Genomic DNA, 18558 nt, shown 5'->3' on the forward strand with positions numbered 1-18558 from the left:
GAGTAAAGTCGAACTTCGATTGTTGTAAACATGACATGGGCGGTGTATAATCACAGGCGCTTTGCAATATTCCATCGTGATTGCTCGTTGTGATTTTTCCAATGAAGTAGAAAAATAACCAGAAAAGAGAAAAAAAAAACACACATTGCTTTATCATGTTTTTTGTTTTGAATCCTTGTCCTTCCTAGAATGTTTTACCGTACATAGAGGTTTTTAGAAGCAGGAGCTTTTAAAAGGTACGCGGATACACCGAACTATATATCAAATATAACTGACATAAAACGGAGCAAATTAACTTGTATAATGTAATCCGATACAATAACATCCAATGCCGCCAGCCAATGAGAAGTCTCCATATGATTAATAATTCATGAGAAAGAGAGAAAGGCACGCCCATTTCTCCACAATATTATATAAGCATCTCCCTCGATTGCTCGTTTACAGTTTGCGAGATACAGGGTTGTGTTCCCGCTTCAACAGTGCTTGAACGGAACTAGTCACCTGTGCTTTCGTGTGTTTTACCTTTTCACCTCTTTCTCTCTTTTTCATTTGAACGGAAACGAAACAACAGCAATCATGACCACCAAGGCATCCCAAATTCGTCAGAATTACAGTGACGCATGTGAGGCGGCTGTTAACAACCAGATCAACAAGGAGATGGACGCCTCGTACGTCTACCAGTCCATGGTGAGGTCGGCCAAACGTTATTTTCTCTTCAGGGCTTCCTTTGTTTCGTTTTATCCTCCCTCTGCTTCTCTGCTTTATTATTATCGTTGTTTATTACCAATTATTTGTTGTTGTTTTTATTCGTTCAATAATTTTTGAAAATTCAATAATTTTTGAAAATTCAATAATTTAATAAACTTTTTTTTTTTTTGGTAAAATCAACAAATTTATTCAATAATTTAATTAATTATTTTACCTGTTTGCGATCGGTGTAAAACAAACCTGGTGGTTGTGGATACGATGCGGTTATCTTGTATTTGGTGTTTGGATACCAAAGGTTGTTTTAATGATTAATTTTTTTTATTCATTCCTTTATTCATTCTCTTTCCTTGGATTACAGAAACCATCAAGGTGAACGAACCTTTTATATCGTTACCTGCGCTTCGTTCTTGTAACGATCCGACCTCGAACTTTCAGACCTTCTGTTGGTTGCATCACATCGGAGATTGTTTTCGGTTCAATACGCGATTGCGTTATGTTGTGGGTTTCGTAAGGGATTGGCATCTGTGTCGTGGTCTCTAATAAAATTTCAAAGGTGTGTAAACGAGGTTGGGAGAGTCACAATAGGTTGCTTTGTGAAACTATCCTTACATATTTGAACAATGGTTACTTGTCCCTCCCTCTGTGCATTTGCAATGATATTGATAGTATGCGTTGTCAATTCATTAATTTGACATTAAATGTGTGTATATATATATATATATATATATATATATATATATATATATATATATATATATATATATATATATATATATATATATATATATATATATATATATATTGATTATTGTGGCAAGGGTGCCCAGAAGGCGTGAATGGTGTTGGTGTCCTGTTTTCTGAGGAGTTTGTAGACTGTGGTGAGTGTGACTAGAGTGAGTGATAGATTGATAGTGAAAATGATTGGAAAGCTCTTGGTGAACGTCACCGGGATATGCTCCGCAGGTTGGTCGGAGCGATGAAGAGGACAAGTCCTGGTGTGCTATAGAGAAGCTGATGGAAAACGTGAAAGATGAGGAAGTTGGTGTGGTAGGAGACCTAAATGGACATGTGGGAAGGAGTATGGATGGTTTTGAGGGAGTTCATGGGGGTTACGGATATGGTGTGAGAAATGGAGAAGGTGAAAGGATTTTGGAGTTTGCTGATGGAGCTGATTTGTTGATTTGTAATACTCAGTTCCAGAAAGAGGATTATAAGCTTGTTACATACACGTCAGTTGGCTCGACGACAACCGTTGACTACCTGCTTGTGCGTAGGCGAGATAGGGGGCACCTCCGGGACACAAAGGTGATCCCGGGGGAGGAGGCTGTTTCACAGCACCACTTGGTTGTCTGCGACATAAGGGTGAAAGGTGCGAGGAGAGCTCGGCAGGTGAAGTACCAACCGAGAATGAAGGTGTGGAGGTTGAAAGAGGTGACAGTGAGGGAGGCATGAAAAGAGAGGCTGAGTATGGTAGAGGATGATGTGGTTGAGCTTGAAAGTGGTTGGATGTCAATGAAAGTCTGTTGGATGTCAATGAAAGTCTGTTGGATGTCAATGAAAGTCTGTTGGGAGCCGTTGCTGAGGTATGTGGATGGACAAAAGGACCACCGAGGCACTCGGAAACATGGTGGTGGGATGATGAAGTTGGAAAGAAGATTGATGAGAAGAGTAAGAAGTTCAAGGGGTGGCAGAAGGCAAAGGGTATGGGGGCAGAAAAGGCAGAGCATGAAAGTTAGAAGGCTGCAAAGAAAGAGGTAGCAAAGGCGCATGTGTTACGGATTTGTCGCTTCCGTTGTTGTGGTTCTCATCTGCTGTAAACATTTTTGGTTGCATGTACTATTATCGTTTAAGTGAATTGGAGATAACTGTTTTCAAAATGTAAAAAAGTTAGTGTTTTAAAAGAAACCGGAAACCGGATCGGGAACCGGACGAAGAGGAAGAAAGAAAAGAGGAGAAAGAGGCAGAGCAAGTGAGGTCGGAGAAGAAGCCGAGCTGCGTTGAGGTTTTGAACAAACGCTGGCGAACGGGGGTCACGAGTGAACTTTGGGTTTCCTGGGAAAGGGATTCCTGCAACAGAGTTGTTATCGCTGTGACAGATAAACCTGCATGACAGGTTTTGCGGTTGATTCCGAAGAGAATCATTGGAGAGCCGTTACGTCTCGAACGGGCCGGTTGGCCATTTTGCCTCGCGACCGATTTCGCATCGCTCTCGGCTCTTCACCTCGCTTCAACCATTTTCACAACCATCCAGACGTTAATCTGGTGTGTGTGTAACGTGGATTTTGAGTGGGAATTTGCGGTTCGCCGTCTGAGCCGTTGAACGTCCATACCCGAAGGTGTGATTTCCCAGTCGCCTCTTGAGGATACCTTTGCCCATCTTTGGCAGTGTGACTGTCAACCGAGCGGGATTCTGGTCTCGATACATCATTCTGACGATCACTGGAGCGTGGATCGACTTTGGTTTGAAGCTGGGACAGACATTGGGAATGTTATTTTCGCTCACTTGGAGCACAGTGAGTTATATTGTACGAAACTGATGGTACCATCATAGGAATGATATATTGGTTGTACAATTGATTAATATTGTTATTGTACTGTTATTCTTGTGTGATCTTGATACAATACTTGTTGGTAACAATTGGTGTGGTTTCACCATTGATCTTTGACATACAGAATAACGCATCTTTCTGCCGTGACTCCTTTCGGGGCTCGGAGGTACACCGTGACCGGGGTTTGGGGAGGAGCACGTAACAGCAGGAGGCATGCAGGAAAATGTTCGGAGAACGCTTGGATTTGGAAGAGGGTCAGAGCAGTATTCAGGATTGCAAAGCAGATAGCGAAAGAGGTGTGATGTGATGGGGGTGAGTTGCTTGAAGGATGAAGTGGGACAAATCGTTGTGGACCCAGATGGAATTAAAGGAAGATGGAAGGGATATATGGAAATGCTGTTGAATACAGAGAATGAATGGGATGGCAACATGGAGAGTAACCCAGTTTTAGGACTGGCAGAGAAGATAACTGAGAAGGAAGTGGAGGAAGCGATAAAAGCAATGAAGAGTAGAAAAGCGGGAAGGCTGACAGGAGTTGTGGGAGATATGTTGGAACTCTCAAACCTGTCTTCTTCCTCCAAATCCTGGTGGCGTCTGGTCAAATCCGTTTCTGGTGTTTGTTCCCCCTCCAGCCCCAACCTTACCTCAAATGGCCACACAGTTGACATCGCACGTGACAAAGCCGAATGCCTCAACTCTGTGTTTGCCTCAAAATCTTTAGTCCCAAACCCATCTCTCTCTGTTCCCACCTTTCCCAGTCGAACCCAACTGCTCCTGGACTCTGTTCTTCTCTCCTGACAAGGTGGAGGAGTTTTTGTCTAACCTCGACTCTGATTCTGCAACTGGACCAGACGGCATCAGCCCACGGGTCCTAAAATCCTGCTCTGCCGCTCTATCTCACCCTCTCCATGTTCTTTTCACCCTTTCTTTTGCTCAAGGACATCTGCCAGCATCCTGGAAATCGGCAAACATTACCGCTTTCCACAAAAAAGGTGCAAAAACAGATCCTTGCAACTACAGACCAATCGGCCTACTCCCAATTATCAGCAAAGTCATGGAATCCATCATTGCTTCGGATATGAAATCTTTCCTCTTCTCCAATGGCTTGATCTCTGATCATCAATTTGGTTTCAGACCAGGTCACTCTACTCTGGACATGCTGCTTCTGCTCTCAACAATGGATGGAGGTCCTCAATGCCAAACAGGAAATCAGAGCCGTCTCCCTTGACATATCACGTGCCTTCGATACGGTCTGGCACCCAGCTCTGCTCACCAAACTCTCCTCCTATGGTATCCATGGAAATCTCCATGCATGGCTTGCGGACTTCCTCTCTGGTCGTAGTCAACGTGTGGCCCTGAATGGATTTCTCTCATCTCCTGTTCCTGTTCTCCTTCCTGTTCAGGCTGGAGTTCCCCAAGGCAGTGTGCTGGGCCCTGTGCTTTTTCTGGTCTTTATCAATGATCTCTCCGACTCTCTGGAAAATCCTCTATCTCTTTGCTGATGACTCCACTCTCTGCCGCTCCATTCCTCTTCCCTCAGATCGGCAGTCTGCAGCCTCCTCACGCTCTGAAGACCTGGACAAAATCAGACTGGTCAAACAAGTGGAACATGTCTTTCAATCCTGACAAATCTCACACTTACTATGTCTCTCCGAAAAGATCGACTGGACAACCCTCCCATCTACTTTCTCAACAATCCTCTCCAAGAAGTTCTGTCGCTCAAGCTTTTGGGTCTCACTATCTGCCATGATCTTTCTTGGGAAAACCACATTTCCAAGCTGGCCTCCAAAGCCAGTCGCCGACTGGGCATCTTCCGTCGTGCGAAGTCATTCCTAGGCACACCTGAGCTCCTCACCACATACAAGGCTTTCATCCGCAGCTCAATGGAATACTGTTCTCCCCTATGGGCTGGTGCTCCTGCCGCACACCTAGCTCGGCTTCACGCTGTTGAAACCAAAGCTTTCAGAATCATTGGAATCTCCCGCGATGAAGCTATCTCTGAGGGCCTTTCACTCACTCACCGCAGGCAGGTAGGTGGTCTTTCTGTCTTCTACCGACTCCTCTCCGGCCTTGCTCCCCCAGCTCTCTCTGTGCTCTGTCCCCCAAATATTCCTACAGGTCGCACAAGATCTGCCAGCAACCCTCTGATGGTTAAACTGCCGAAATCTCGGCTCTGCTCACCTTCACACTTTCATTCCTCTTTTCTCCCGCCTCTGGAACAAACTTCCACACTCCCCTCCATCCCACTCCTCCCTCCAGGTCTTTAAAACAGCTGTTCACCACCATCTCTTATCTTCCCCCATCCAAAACCTTGATCTTTTCTACCCCCCTAATTCACCCTAGATCCACCTTGTTTGAAATTTCCAACTTCTTTCCTGGAAGTTCTGGCAGTGTCAATATGTTTTATACCTCTCCCAATCCCCCCCTTCCCATGCCTCCCCCCCCCAAAGCCCTCTCCCTCACACAGATCTCTCGATCTCTCGATGTCTCCATGTCTCTCGGTCCCTGCTCTCAAATGTTGTGTTTGTGTCCTTCCCCCTCTCTCCCCATCTTGTCTACCACTCCCGATGTTATTTGTTTTATGTATCGGTGTGTCTTTCTGTATGATTAATGTTCGCTCTTTCACGAGCCTCGATCTTGTATACAAAAAAAAAAGAAAAAAAAGCCAGCGGGAAATTGGGGTGTGAAGAGAATGACAGAGATATGCAATCTGCTGGTGAAAAGGCCTCATTCCAGTGGATTGGGAACTGAGTACCCTCGTCACTCTATAAAAGGGGAAAGGTGACACTCTGGACTGTTGCTCGTATCGAGTGATAAAGTTATTGGAGCATGGAATGAAGTTATTGGAAAGGGTGTTGGAGAGGAGGATAAGGAGGAAAGTGAAGATTGACGAAATGCAGTTTGGATTTATGCCAGGAAGAGGAATGACAGACGCACTTTTTATTGAGGCAGTTGCAGGAGAAGTACATGGAGAAGAGGAAGAAGTTGTTTCTTGGGTTTGTTGATCTGGAGAGAACATTCGAGAGGGTTCCACGTGAAGTAGTGACATGGGCATTGAGGAAGTTAGGAGTGGAGGAATGGTTGATCAGAGTAGTGATGGCAATGTACAAAAGAGCACGCACAGCTGTCAGGACGAAGGACGGGAACAGTGGTGAGTTTGAGGTGAAGGTGGGAGTGCATTAGGGGTCGGTACTAAGTCCACTACTATTTGTAGCTGTGATGGAGGTGCTCGCTCGGAACGTAAAGGAGGGTTTACCGTGGGAGTTGTTGTATGCAAATGATCTGAGTGTTGATTGCAGAAAGTATGGATGGACTGAAGGAGAAGATGAACAAGTGGAAGGAATGTATGGAGACAAAAGGTCTGAAGGTGAATATCGGAAAGACAAAGGTGATGGCAAGTGGTAAAGCATGTGGTGAGGTGGAAAGAACTGGGAAGTGGCCGTGTGCTGTGTGCAGGAAGGGTGTCGGAGTGAATTCCATTCAATGTACAATGTGGGCTGAGTGGGTTCATCAAAAATGTAGTGGTTTGAGAGGGTCATTAACCAGTGTGGCAGCTACATTCAAGTGTAAGGTGTGCGCAGAGGAAGCTGCAGATGGAGGAAATGTTGAGTTGGATCTTGGAGACTGCATGAAGCTGGAAGGCGTGGAAACATTTTGTTACCGAGGAGACATGCTGATTGGAGAAGTGGATCAGACGCTGCAACGGTTGCTCGAGTGAGATGTGCATGGAAGAAGTTTCGGGAACTGAGTGGTGTTCTGACGAAGAGGGGAGTCGTTGAAGCTGAAGGGAAAGGTGTATGCTGCATGTGAGAAGTGTTATGATTTATGGGAGCGAGACATGGGTAATGAACGTAAAGCAGCAACGAAGGCTGGAAATGCGAATGGTTCGGTGGATGTGTGGAGTATCGTTGAGAGAGAGGAAGACAAATGATGAATTGCGAAAGATGATGGGAATAGAGCCTCTGATTGATGCTGTGAAGAGGAACAGGTTGAGATGGTTTGATCATGTGTTGAGGAAGGATGAAAGTGACTGGTTGAGAAGAGTGATGGAAATGAATGTAGAAGGACGTAGAGGACGGGGAAGACCGAGAAAGACTCGGCTAAAGACGGTCGAAGAAGAAATGCGGGCAAGGGGGTTAACAAGGAGAGATGCAGAAAATAGGGCAAAATGGAGAAGATTGTCATGGGGACTGCAAGGCTAACCCCCGCTCTTGCAGGGAAAATGGCCTTAAAATGCCGTGTGTGTGTGTGTGTGTGTGTGTGTGTGTGTGTGTGTGTGTGTGTGTGTGTGTGTGTGTGTGTGTGTGTGTGTGTGTGTGTGTGTGTGTGTGTGTGTGTGTGTGTGTGTGTGTGTGTGTGTGTGTGTGTGTGTGTGTGTCGATATATATATATATATATATATATATTGTTACGGAACCGGAGTACGGCACTCCCCTTGGGGGGGGGGTTAATCCCCCCTTCTATTTTCACTGGCCGTCTCCGCTCCTGACGCTAAACAGCTACCTCCGGAAAGGCAGGTGCGCAGCCCCGTTCGTACCGTGGACAGATGTTAATTGCCGAGCGGTTTTATCAACCGCGGCACGAACTATTAACAAGGACTAGACCCGATTCTTGAACGTTGGCCAAATCGTGCCACAGGTTTTCAATGGGGAAAAGACAAAAACGAACGGATGTCAAGATGAAGAAGAAGAAGAACCAAGGTAGGAAATACAAATACGATTTATTTACTAATTACTATTTACACAATCAAAGAAACCAAGGAAGAAGGAAGGATAATAAAATAAAGACAAAGAATGGAAGGAGACAGTGCAAATATTAACTTATCTAAACAGGCTTAACTTATTCCCAGGGACAAGACACACAGAACAAACTCACGTACACAAAAGGATGTTATGGCAGGAATGGGTGGAGCGAAGGGTCCAGGCAGGTGGTCCGGGGCAGATGGTTCAGGCGTTGAGGTCCACGCTCGCGGTTCACGCTCCAGGCTCGAGGCGAAAACCCGGCAAAAACGGCCTCGCGTCTCACCGACCGGCAATAGGGCCTCGAGGGTCTTGGCCTATTGCCGCAATACAGGCACTCCCTCACGTCTTTCCTCAATCGTCTCTTCGTGCCGCCGTGGGGACGTCGCGTGCTCTCCCAGGACTCATCTGAGGTGGGGGCGTCCCGCCGCGGGTTATATCGGCCACACCCTCTAGCCTTCGCGAACTTCCCCGATCGTTCTTCCAACGCCCTCTCAAGCCAAACCCCTCGTGCTTGGTTGGTTGTAGGGGCTCTCCTGGCCCCACCCTCTAATGACGAGGTGGAGACACGCCTTTCTTTCCCAACTTGACCGCGTGCGTAATGGAGGTTTTGGGGCGATTCGAGCGAGCCCCAGCCAAAGGGCAGCGAACGCTGCCGGCAATTGTGTTTTGGTGGCAATTGAAAGGGGATTCTACCTTATTTCATTTGGTGCAATGCAGTGTCAACTAGTGGGAACAGAGCCTTAAACTAATACACATAATGAGATAACTACTGAACAGGGACATCTATGATTTGCTACGTGATTGTATATGGCCTAACTAAGGGACGACCTTTGACCTTTACACACAACACAGGGTGATTTTTACAACAATTCATTACACTACAATTAAAAAAAAAAAAACACAGCACAATTCTCAAATCCACAACACTGCACCCTCCTCCTCTTAGGCACGTCCCGGGCCTGTTAAACTTTTACCTTTAGTGTGGCACGTAGGTGTAGTTCCCTCTACATTCAACCTGACCCTGAGTGTGACAGTTCTAAAACACAAATAAGTATGTCCCCCTGCTGCATTGCACCCTATCTAACAGATTTACGCACACAGCGAACCGAATTGCGGAATTGTCTTCAAACTACAACATGAACGATGGGGGAGCATTATTTACAGTTGACGCTACTTGTATTTACAAAACTAACCCAGGACCTGTGATTGTTCTTTTGGGGAGGTGTAGACAGCTTGCCCTGCATCGACGCACCATAAAGCACCAAAACACCATAAAGCACCAATCGGTGCACAGTTACCACAGTTCATAATAAAAATAACCAAACAAACCCCTGGTGGTGTTCTTGCTCTTCGGCTCCCTCTGCTGGCCAATGTTCTTCCTGATGTTGTCTTTCTTCATCTTCTTACTGGCGGCCTATTTGGACATAATAAAATGAAATGCACAAAACGTGTCCGTTTTTATTTATGCCCCACAGGGACCGACTATGAGTGGTTCACCTGTATGGCATAGGTGCCATGTTACCAAGGTCCGCCAGCAAGATCTCGGGCCATCATGGCCGGTTCCAGCAGAGGGGCCATGCCCCAACCCATGTGGTCCATAAGTGGTGCATCGATGCAGGCAGCTGTGGTTGCGAGAGTTCGGGTACACAATAGCCGACTCCCGCACGCTCCCCTCGGTGCCCAGAGAGCACAGTCCTCGGGTGGGAGACAGGGGGATAGAAGACAGGGGAGTGAGAGGTAAGGGCGCAAGGGTACACATCAAACAAGGTAATGTCGGACAAGGTGCGTACGGAGAGCGAAGTGAGAAAGCTCGTCCCTACCGTACGCCCCCCACATGTGACCTACACTACCCCCCCTTTGACCCTCCCCGTATTTACAAAAACCTACACAGTTACAAATTCGTCACTACTGTCACGTCTTCCCCATATCTCCCCTATACCAAATTCGTCCCCACAATCCCTCTAACCAAAATTTGCCATCACCAATTCATCATCAATCCTCATAAGGAGGGAGAGATGGAACACAAAGCACAATGTCACACCCAGGTCATGATGCATCTCACAATCCAAACATTTGCACAACAAAAAACAATAATAACCATGGCATGGTGCGGAGTAGCGTCACTTCAGGTGAGTGGATGCGGATGGTGCAAGGAGATTTCAATCCTAACTATCTTCTAAATGACATTAACGCACTTTACACTACCCAGGGTCTTTCCCTGCCAAGCCATTGGCCATCTTACTCTATGCGGTTTTAAGAACCAAATTCCCATTGGCCAAACTGTGGTGCTTCATCAATTTGGGATCTCACTCCCCCGATTCAACTCCCTGTGCCCTTGCACAATTTCAGGACTGGGTCGTGTGGCTCTCCCAGCAGGTCTACCCACCTGCACACCACCACCACTGCAGTTGCCTCCGAGCTTACCTGCTCCTCACCCTAACCTATCTAACTGGGGAAGGCCCTCTGGCGCTCTCCCCACTCGGTGCCCTCTCTGGCACTGTGCTACCCGGGTCCGTCCTCCGGATCCTCGGGCCCCATCCACAACAACTCTACCGGCTCCCAGAGCCCACCTGTGGCCTCACCTGGCCGACATCCTCACAGTGGTGGAGTGCCCATTCAACCAATTACACACACTAACAGGCCCCACTCCCAGCCATTTCCACGTCACTAATGCACCCATCCAAACACCATTCTTGCACCACGCACCACAGATGCCAATATCCAACCACAATTTACCTACTCCCTCTACCTAACTCTTAAACTACCCTCCCCGGGTATTCGTGATAGGGGTCCACTTTTCTCCCCATTCACACCTTCGCACCATTCACTCCACTCCACAGTTTTCACCATACTCACTCCATACCATCCATTCCATACTCCATATATTCCATACTCAATGTATTCCACACAACCATTCTCCATACACCTGTAGTTGCACACCTGTGCAATCACTCCTACTGGTGCTTCCTGCACCCTCCTTCCTCCCTGGACCATTTGGTCAACACAACACACAATCACCACTACTCAGTCATACACTGCTCCATACACTTTCGATCCTCAAACACTCGGCATCATCTGATCTAACTTCTCCCCTCTGAACCTCGTGCTTCCCAGTCGCCCCTTTAAACTATTGCGCTCCCTCGTCATTATAATCCAACGACCCTCTGTCCCCACTACCTGTCCATTGTTGCTACTTAAACTTAGTTACCTATGGTCATCTTCTCTAGATCCCTACACACTTTATCCTAACCCTCCCAGGCTAGTTTTCACTGCCAAACCCCACAAAACTATTGCTCCTTTGCCCCCTCGCTGTGAGAGATGGTAGTTGCCACCCCCTCACATCGGGTATCTCCCACTATCAATTTGGCTCATCCAATTGCAACCAATCAAAAATTTGCCAATCACTCTACCAATCATCTGCCAATCATCAAATTTTTGCCAATCACAAATTTTGCTTGTCAAATTCACTACGCTGTCACCCTCACACGTCTACTCACTTGAGCCTCTCAGTGCGCCAATTCATTTCCGAAGCTCGGCTTCGCACAGCCGAGCAATGAATGCGGGTTGTTCGTCTCACGCGGTTGGATCCGTCCGGCACTTCGTTCAGGGAAGGTTTACTCGGGCCGAGATTCCACGCACCATCTCGGCACGGAGCCGTTCGTTGGCCCGATCTCGCCCTGCCGGGACGTCTCAACCACAAGGGGTTGCCGTGACGACCCTTCCTACCGGGCCGCCCGTTCCGCCTAGCGGAGCATGGACGCGGCCGTTGAGCGCGCGGCCCGGCGTGGACCGCGTACGGCGGTTCTTTCAAAACCGCCGTGGTTACGATCCCCGCTGGTTCCCACGGCACGCGAAGCCCGGCACGCACCGAGGCCTCGCTTCGGCTACAAGTCGATCTAACTGCTACCCCGTTTAGCGTCGATGCTTCACTTGCATGGTCAAACCCCGCGTTCCGTTCCTTGCGCACACATCCAGCTGTCTCGATGCTCTCCGTCATTGCACCTTCTCTTACACACCCCCCCTGTACACTCATAGGCTTCGTCACTCCTCTGACCACCGCACACTTTAGCACACACTCGTCGTTCGCACACCTCACCAACACACCTTCGCGCCCCCTCCTCGGTCACATCCCCGGTGACGACCACGGGTGTGTACTCACTTGCACACCCAATCACGTGCTTTACTACTAACTCCAGGGTGCATTCCCGCACGCGCTCGACCATCTCAGGTGTGCATCCTTCCATTCCAGGTGTACATTCTCTCACCTGCCACAACCAACTCGTGCTCCGTGTCACTCTCACTACTCTCACCACCACACTCGGTCGCGCATTCACCCTTACTCTCGACCGCACACTCTTTTATCATGCACCCCTCAGTTACACACCTTTTTCGCGCATCCTCTTCGCACACTCTCCCATTACACCCTCCGTAACACTCACCACAGGTGTGCATTCTCTCGTTACATCCCTTGTAACACTCCCCATTATGCGCTTCCATGTGCCCCCCCGCACACGTGCTACGACCAACTCGCTCTTGACAGCACACTCACTCCTCGGCGTGCACTTTTTCCTCACGCACACCTCCTCCTTCACACTCTGTACCTGTCGCACACCTTACCCGCGGCCTCTCACGAATACCCGGGTCTACACCAACACCAAAGCCGACTGAATCTCCCTTCACACCATATACATTTCCGAGTATATCGCCACTCACCTTGGCACCTCGTCTCCGTAACTCCTCCGCCACCTGCAAACTCTCTATTTGGTTAGCAAGCACACCATCACGATTTGAGCACCGACCTTGTACATATTCCATCACCTCCTCCTTTATCTCCCTCTTAGTTTCCCTCCGTCTCTTCTTAATTTCACTTACCCCCTCTTCCACATCCTCTAACTTTTGCTTCACCTCTTTTATTTCCCGGTGCGTCTCCTCAATCTCTTCCTCTAATGCCACCTTGACCGTTTCTATGTGCGTCTTCACCTCCCGTTCTTTTGTCTCCACTGCCTGTCACCTCGTCCAACCTCTTTGTCAATCCCTCATGTACCATCTGACATTCCCTCTTTGTTGCTATAAGTTCCTTCTTTGTCTTTCTGCGTCGCCTTTAACCCCCCGATTATTGGTGTTCTTTTCCACTTGATCCACTAATTCCCTCTGTCCCACCGTCAGCTGTTCCACTCCCCTCGTTAGATCTTCTATGCCCCCCTGTAACCTAGCCTTACTAGTTCTCACCTCTTTCTCCATACGCTCCTCACCTCGCTTTACCTCATTGCGTACCCCCGAGAACTCCTCACCCACACCCCGTCTGATCTCCTCCCCCATTTCTCCCATCTCTTTTGTAGATGCCGCCCTAATCTATTCCAATTCATTCCTCTGAGCATCCAATTTACCTTCCAACCCGATTTTCACCTTCTCTATCTGGTTCCCCATTTGTTTGATTTCCCGGGCGGATTGCTCCCCTATTTCCCGCAATTTGTCTTCCATCTTGTCTTCTAGCCCCGTTAACCCATTCTTCACCCCTTTTATCCCGTTGTCTAACCCCTCAAATTTATTGTCTAACCCCTCAAATTTATTGTCTAACCCCTCAAATTTATTGTCTAACCCCTCAAATTTATTGTCTAACCCCTCAAATTTATTGTCTAACCCCTCAAATTTATTGTCTAACCCCTCAAATTTATTGTCTAACCCCTCAAATTTATTGTCTAACCCCTCAAATTTATTGTCTAACCCCTCAAATTTATTGTCTAACCCCTCAAATTTATTGTCTAACCCCTCAAATTTATTGTCTAACCCCTCAAATTTATTGTCTAACCCCTCAAATTTATTGCCTAACCTCAAATCTATTGTCTAACCCCTCAAATTTATTGTCTAACCCCTCAATTTGATTTTCTAATCGCTCAAATTTATTTCCCAACTGTTCATTGGTACCCCTCGCTTCGTCCCTCATTGCCCCCATTTGGCCCCCCATTCTATTTTCCAAACCTCCGATTTGGTTTCCCAATTGCTCACTATTCTTGGCCATAAGGGCCTCCATTTGCACCATAAAAAAGTTTAAATCCACCGGTGCTGCTACGGTCACGGGCGCGGCTAAATTTGGTGCCGCTGCAGCCACGTGCGTGAGGGCGCCATTTTGTGCGCCTGAAACCCCCTCAACCACCTCACCATTTCTCTCCTCCTCCATTTCTTCCCGCTGGTCCTGGGTTACCCCTAACCCCTCTTCTAATTCCCCCACCGGCATCCCGTCGCCTTGACCATCCATGGCACGATTTTTAAATTTAGGATGTTGAAAACAAAATCTCGGGCCACTCGAAATTTTGAGCGCACTATTTGCGCTTCAGGTCCGAATCCGACACTCCTGACACCAATTGTTACGGAACCGGAGTACGGCACTCCCCTTGGGGGGGGGGGGGTTAATCCCCCCTTCTATTTTCACTGGCCGTCTCTGCTCCTGACGCTACACAGCTACCTCCGGAAAGGCAGGTGCGCAGCCCCGTTCGTACCGCGGACAGATGTTAATTGCCGAGCGGTTTTAGCAACCGCGGCACGAACTATTAACAAGGACTAGACCCGATTTTTGAACGTTGGCCAAATCGTGCCACAGGTTTTCAATGGGGAAAAGACAAAGACGAACGGATGTCAAGAAGAAGAAGAAGAAGAACCAAGGTAGGAAATACAAATATGATTTATTTACTAATTACTATTTACGCAATCAAAGAAACCAAGGAAGGATAATAAAATAAAGACAAAGAATGGAAGGAGACACAGTGCAAATATTAACTTATCTAAACAGGCTTAACTTATTCCCAGGGACAAGACACACAGAAAAAACTCACGTACACAAAAGGATGTTATGGCAGGAATGGGTGGAGCGAAGGGTCCAGGCAGGTGGTCCGGGAGGAAGGTCCGGGGCAGATGGTTCAGGCGTTGAGGTCCACGCTCGCGGTTCACGCTCGAGGCGAAACACCGGCAAAAACGGCCGCGCGTCTCACCGACCGGCAATAGGGCCTAGAGGGTCTCGTCCTATTGCCGCAATACAGGCACCCCCTCACGTCTTTCCTCAATCGTCTCTTCGTGCCGCCGTGGGGACGTCGCATGCTCTCCCAGGACTCATCTGAGGTGGGGGCGTCCCGCCGCGGGTTATATCGGCCACACCCTCTAACCTTCGCGAACCTCCCTGATCGTTCTTCCTCCGCCCTCTCAAGCCAAACCCCTCTTGTTTGGTTGGTTGTAGGGGCTCTCCTGGCCCCAACCTCTAATGACGAGGTGGAGACACGCCTTTCTTTCCCAACTTGACCGCGTGCGTAATGGAGGTTTTGGGGCGATTCGAGCGAGCCCCAGCCAAAGGGCAGCGAACCCTGCCGGCAATTGCATTTTGGTGGCAATTGAAAGGGGATTCTACCTTATTTCATTTGGTGCAATGCAGTGTCAACTAGTGGGAACAGCCTTAAACTAATACACATAATGAGATAACTACTGAACAGGGAGATCTATGATTTGCTACGTGATTGTATATGGCCTAACGTAGGGACGACCTTTGACCTTTACACACAACACGGAGGGTGATTTTTACAACAATTCATTACACTACAATTTAAAAAAAACACAGCACAATTCTCAAATCCACAACAAGATATAGATAGATATAGATAGATATAGATAGATAGATAGATAGATAGGTATATATATAGATAGATAGATATATATATATATATATATATATATATATATATATATATATATATATATATATATATATTGTTATGAATTTGGTAGAGCAACATCTAGAGCTAGGTAGATCTGAATAGGTAGGTATTCGGCTGTCGTGACAGGGACTCTACATGTAATAAGTTCTTGATGTGTAGGCGTTTGTCGGGGGAAGATGTATGATTGTGGACCTACCTGGAGGTTCGAGTGTTAAATAGTGAGGGATTAAAGGTAACGCCCCTGTGAGTCTCACCTAGTAGTCAAACCTTTGTCCATTATGGCACTGCAAACCACATAAACATTAGTTAGGTCCTTAGCGCAACATTAAATAATTCCTTTCCCTGACAATGACTTCGGAATAAATGGACAGGAAACCAGGCCAAAAACACCGCCACAATACACCGCCACCGTTTACACCTCCAAGGCCTACAAACCTCGCCTGGCACGTGTTGTAGTACAGGGACCGCGGGGGTCGGTGAGCGAGAGTGGAGCATGCCGCAGAGGGCGTGGCCGGGGCGAGCCGGCGAGTTGGGAGGCTGTGATTGGCTGAGGAGTGCGCCAATGTGACGTCATCGGCCAGAGATATATGCGACGGTCGGACGCCATTTCGGGCAGTTCGGAGTGGAGGCAGTTCGTTGCACGGAGCACACCGGGCACACCGAGCACAGTGAGCAGTCGGCAGTTGGCACTGGGCAGTTCGGAGTTGAGGCAGTTCGTTGCACAGAGCACACCGGGCACACCGAGCACAGTGAGCAGTCGGCAGTTGGCACTGGGCAGTTCGGAGTTGAGGCAGTTCGTTGCACAGAGCACACAGGGCACACAGGACTCAGCAGAGGCAGCATTTCGTGGGAGCAGTTCGTTGAACAGTTGTCACTGAACAGTTGGCACTGAACAGTTGGCACTTGGCTGCCAGCACTCCCGCAGAGTCGAGTCGAGTGGCTATCAAAGGAGTCCTTCCTGTCCCTGGTCAAGTGGAGTTTGTGCCCGCGTTGGAGGTCGTCGACGCATGGTGCTTTTTGGTGCGTGGTGCTCGGCCTTGTGGGACTTGGAGCGAGGGACCTCGTGGTGTGCGATCGGGCCGAAAGGAGCGGTGTTGGACGGCCGCCACAAAGACGACGAAAGACAGATAAGCCGCATCCGCGTACATTTTGAACGACGTGACGTATTATTTTCGTATTTATAATCTCCCTCGTATCGTGTTTGCTGTCAGTCGTGTGGGGACGTCCCGATCTAGGCTATTAGATTTACCGGCGGGCTTTTTCACTGGCTTTACTTTTCCATAATAAATCCTTGTATTATTTTCTGCATATATATCTGAACGCAGTTTCCTGGGTGTTTCATTTTGATAGATAGGGCTGCGGGGCTTGCTGCGTCTGCCCTTCCGCGCGTTTAACTTTGTGTTGAGCTTTAATCCGCCATTGAGTTTTCGCCTCGGGAGTTAAAGTCTCGCAAATCGGCCATCCGTAACTGTGGTGTTAATCACGGTTACGTAACAAGTGGTGTCAGGAGTGTAGGATTTGAACCCGTCGGACAAATTTTTTTTGTCCGCGGCGAGACATCGACACGGTCGGGCGTACATTGCGCCCGACGTTCGAACGCAAGATTTTTATAGTCGAGGCGGAGAAATTTAATAATCAATCGGGCAAACGGAGCGCGATATCGCGTCTTCGTCAAATTTAAATTGTTTCAGGAATTATTAAAATAAATACGCGCGCGGGAAACAATCTTCCGGAAAGCGGATGTCGGAAATTGATGAGATGGAAGTACGCAGCGAGGCCTCCGTCAGCGTTGGGAGTGAGCCGGAAATAGGGGAATTAGATGTCGAGGTGAGCCTTGGAACCTCCCCCGTCCCGAGCACCAACTTATCCCCCTCCCCCACTGGGGAGTCGGGAGCAGTAGGAACGGCCCCGACAACCGACCAGATGTTGGGTCAATTGCTTCGAAAAATGGAAGGGATGGAAAAGAACGGTGAGCGAAACCTTGCAGAAATTCGGGGAATAAATGATAAAATTGACGGGCTGGAAAATAAAATGAGTAAGGAAATTGAAGGAATGGAAAGAAAAATGGAGTCCCAGGGGAAGGAATGTAGGGAAGGAATGAAGGGAATGAGTAATGATATGGGAGAAATGAAAAATAAAATGGAGTCGCAGGGGAAGGAATGGAGGGAAGGACTGAGGGATATGAGTGACCAAATTAATGGATTGAAAGGGGAAATGAATGCTCAGAACGAGCAATTGGAGAACAGAATTAATGCCCAAACAAAAAACATGGAGGGGCAAATGGATAGATTGAAGGAGGGTTTGAAAGAACAGATCGAAGGGATGGACAGCAAAATTGAGGGATTGGAGGGAAAAGTGAATGAACGAATGAATGAACAAATGAAAGAGAGGAATGAAGAATTGGAAGGAAAAATTGGGGAAATGGCACAACAGCTGGGGAAACGAATTGATGGCATAGAAGGGAGTGTGCAAAACCAAATTACGGGCAGACTGGGGGAATTGGAGGATAAAGTAGAAACTAGAGGGGGGGGAGATGGAAAAAGCCATAGGGGTGGCAAGTGAATCGATACGGACAGAATTAATGTCAAAAATAGAGGAGGGCGTGACCCAGGCTGTCCGGAGGGGGGAAGCGTTGGAGGGTCGAATTGATAAAGCAAATGGGGACCTGGAAGGCTATCGGGGCCGGGTGGATGCCAGAATGCTACAGCAGAGTGAGGAATGGGGACTGCTCAACCGACAGGGGGGCAAATTGGCCGAGGAGGTGAGGGGGTTGGAAACCCGCATAAAAGAGCAGGAGCAAGGGTTAATTGAGAAAGGCCTGTGGGGGCCACTAATGGATAATGAAAGGGTGAGTGATTT

The 18558-nt window shown here is 48.0% G+C and overlaps 1 protein-coding gene and 1 long non-coding RNA gene across 2 annotated transcripts in view; both read left to right on the forward strand.

Moving 5' to 3' along the window:
• The first annotated feature begins 391 nt into the window (after nt 1–391).
• The window catches only part of LOC137438757 (ferritin heavy chain B), a 41504-nt gene continuing 23337 nt past the window's right edge, over nt 392–18558 (forward strand). The window contains exon 1 of the mRNA XM_068134081.2: nt 392–687. Coding sequence (XP_067990182.2) covers nt 577–687 — 111 coding nt within the window. The 5' untranslated portion in view covers nt 392–576. The remainder of the gene's footprint in view (nt 688–18558) is intronic.
• On the forward strand, nt 694–3346 carry LOC137438758 (uncharacterized). The gene is made up of 2 exons (XR_010986784.2): nt 694–1261; nt 1672–3346. It is a non-coding gene; the product is annotated as an uncharacterized LOC137438758 (long non-coding RNA).

The sequence above is a fragment of the Myxine glutinosa genome, chromosome 13 (genome assembly GCF_964187855.1).
Source record: "Myxine glutinosa chromosome 13, kmMyxGlut1.1, whole genome shotgun sequence".
NCBI lineage: Eukaryota > Metazoa > Chordata > Myxini > Myxiniformes > Myxinidae > Myxine > Myxine glutinosa.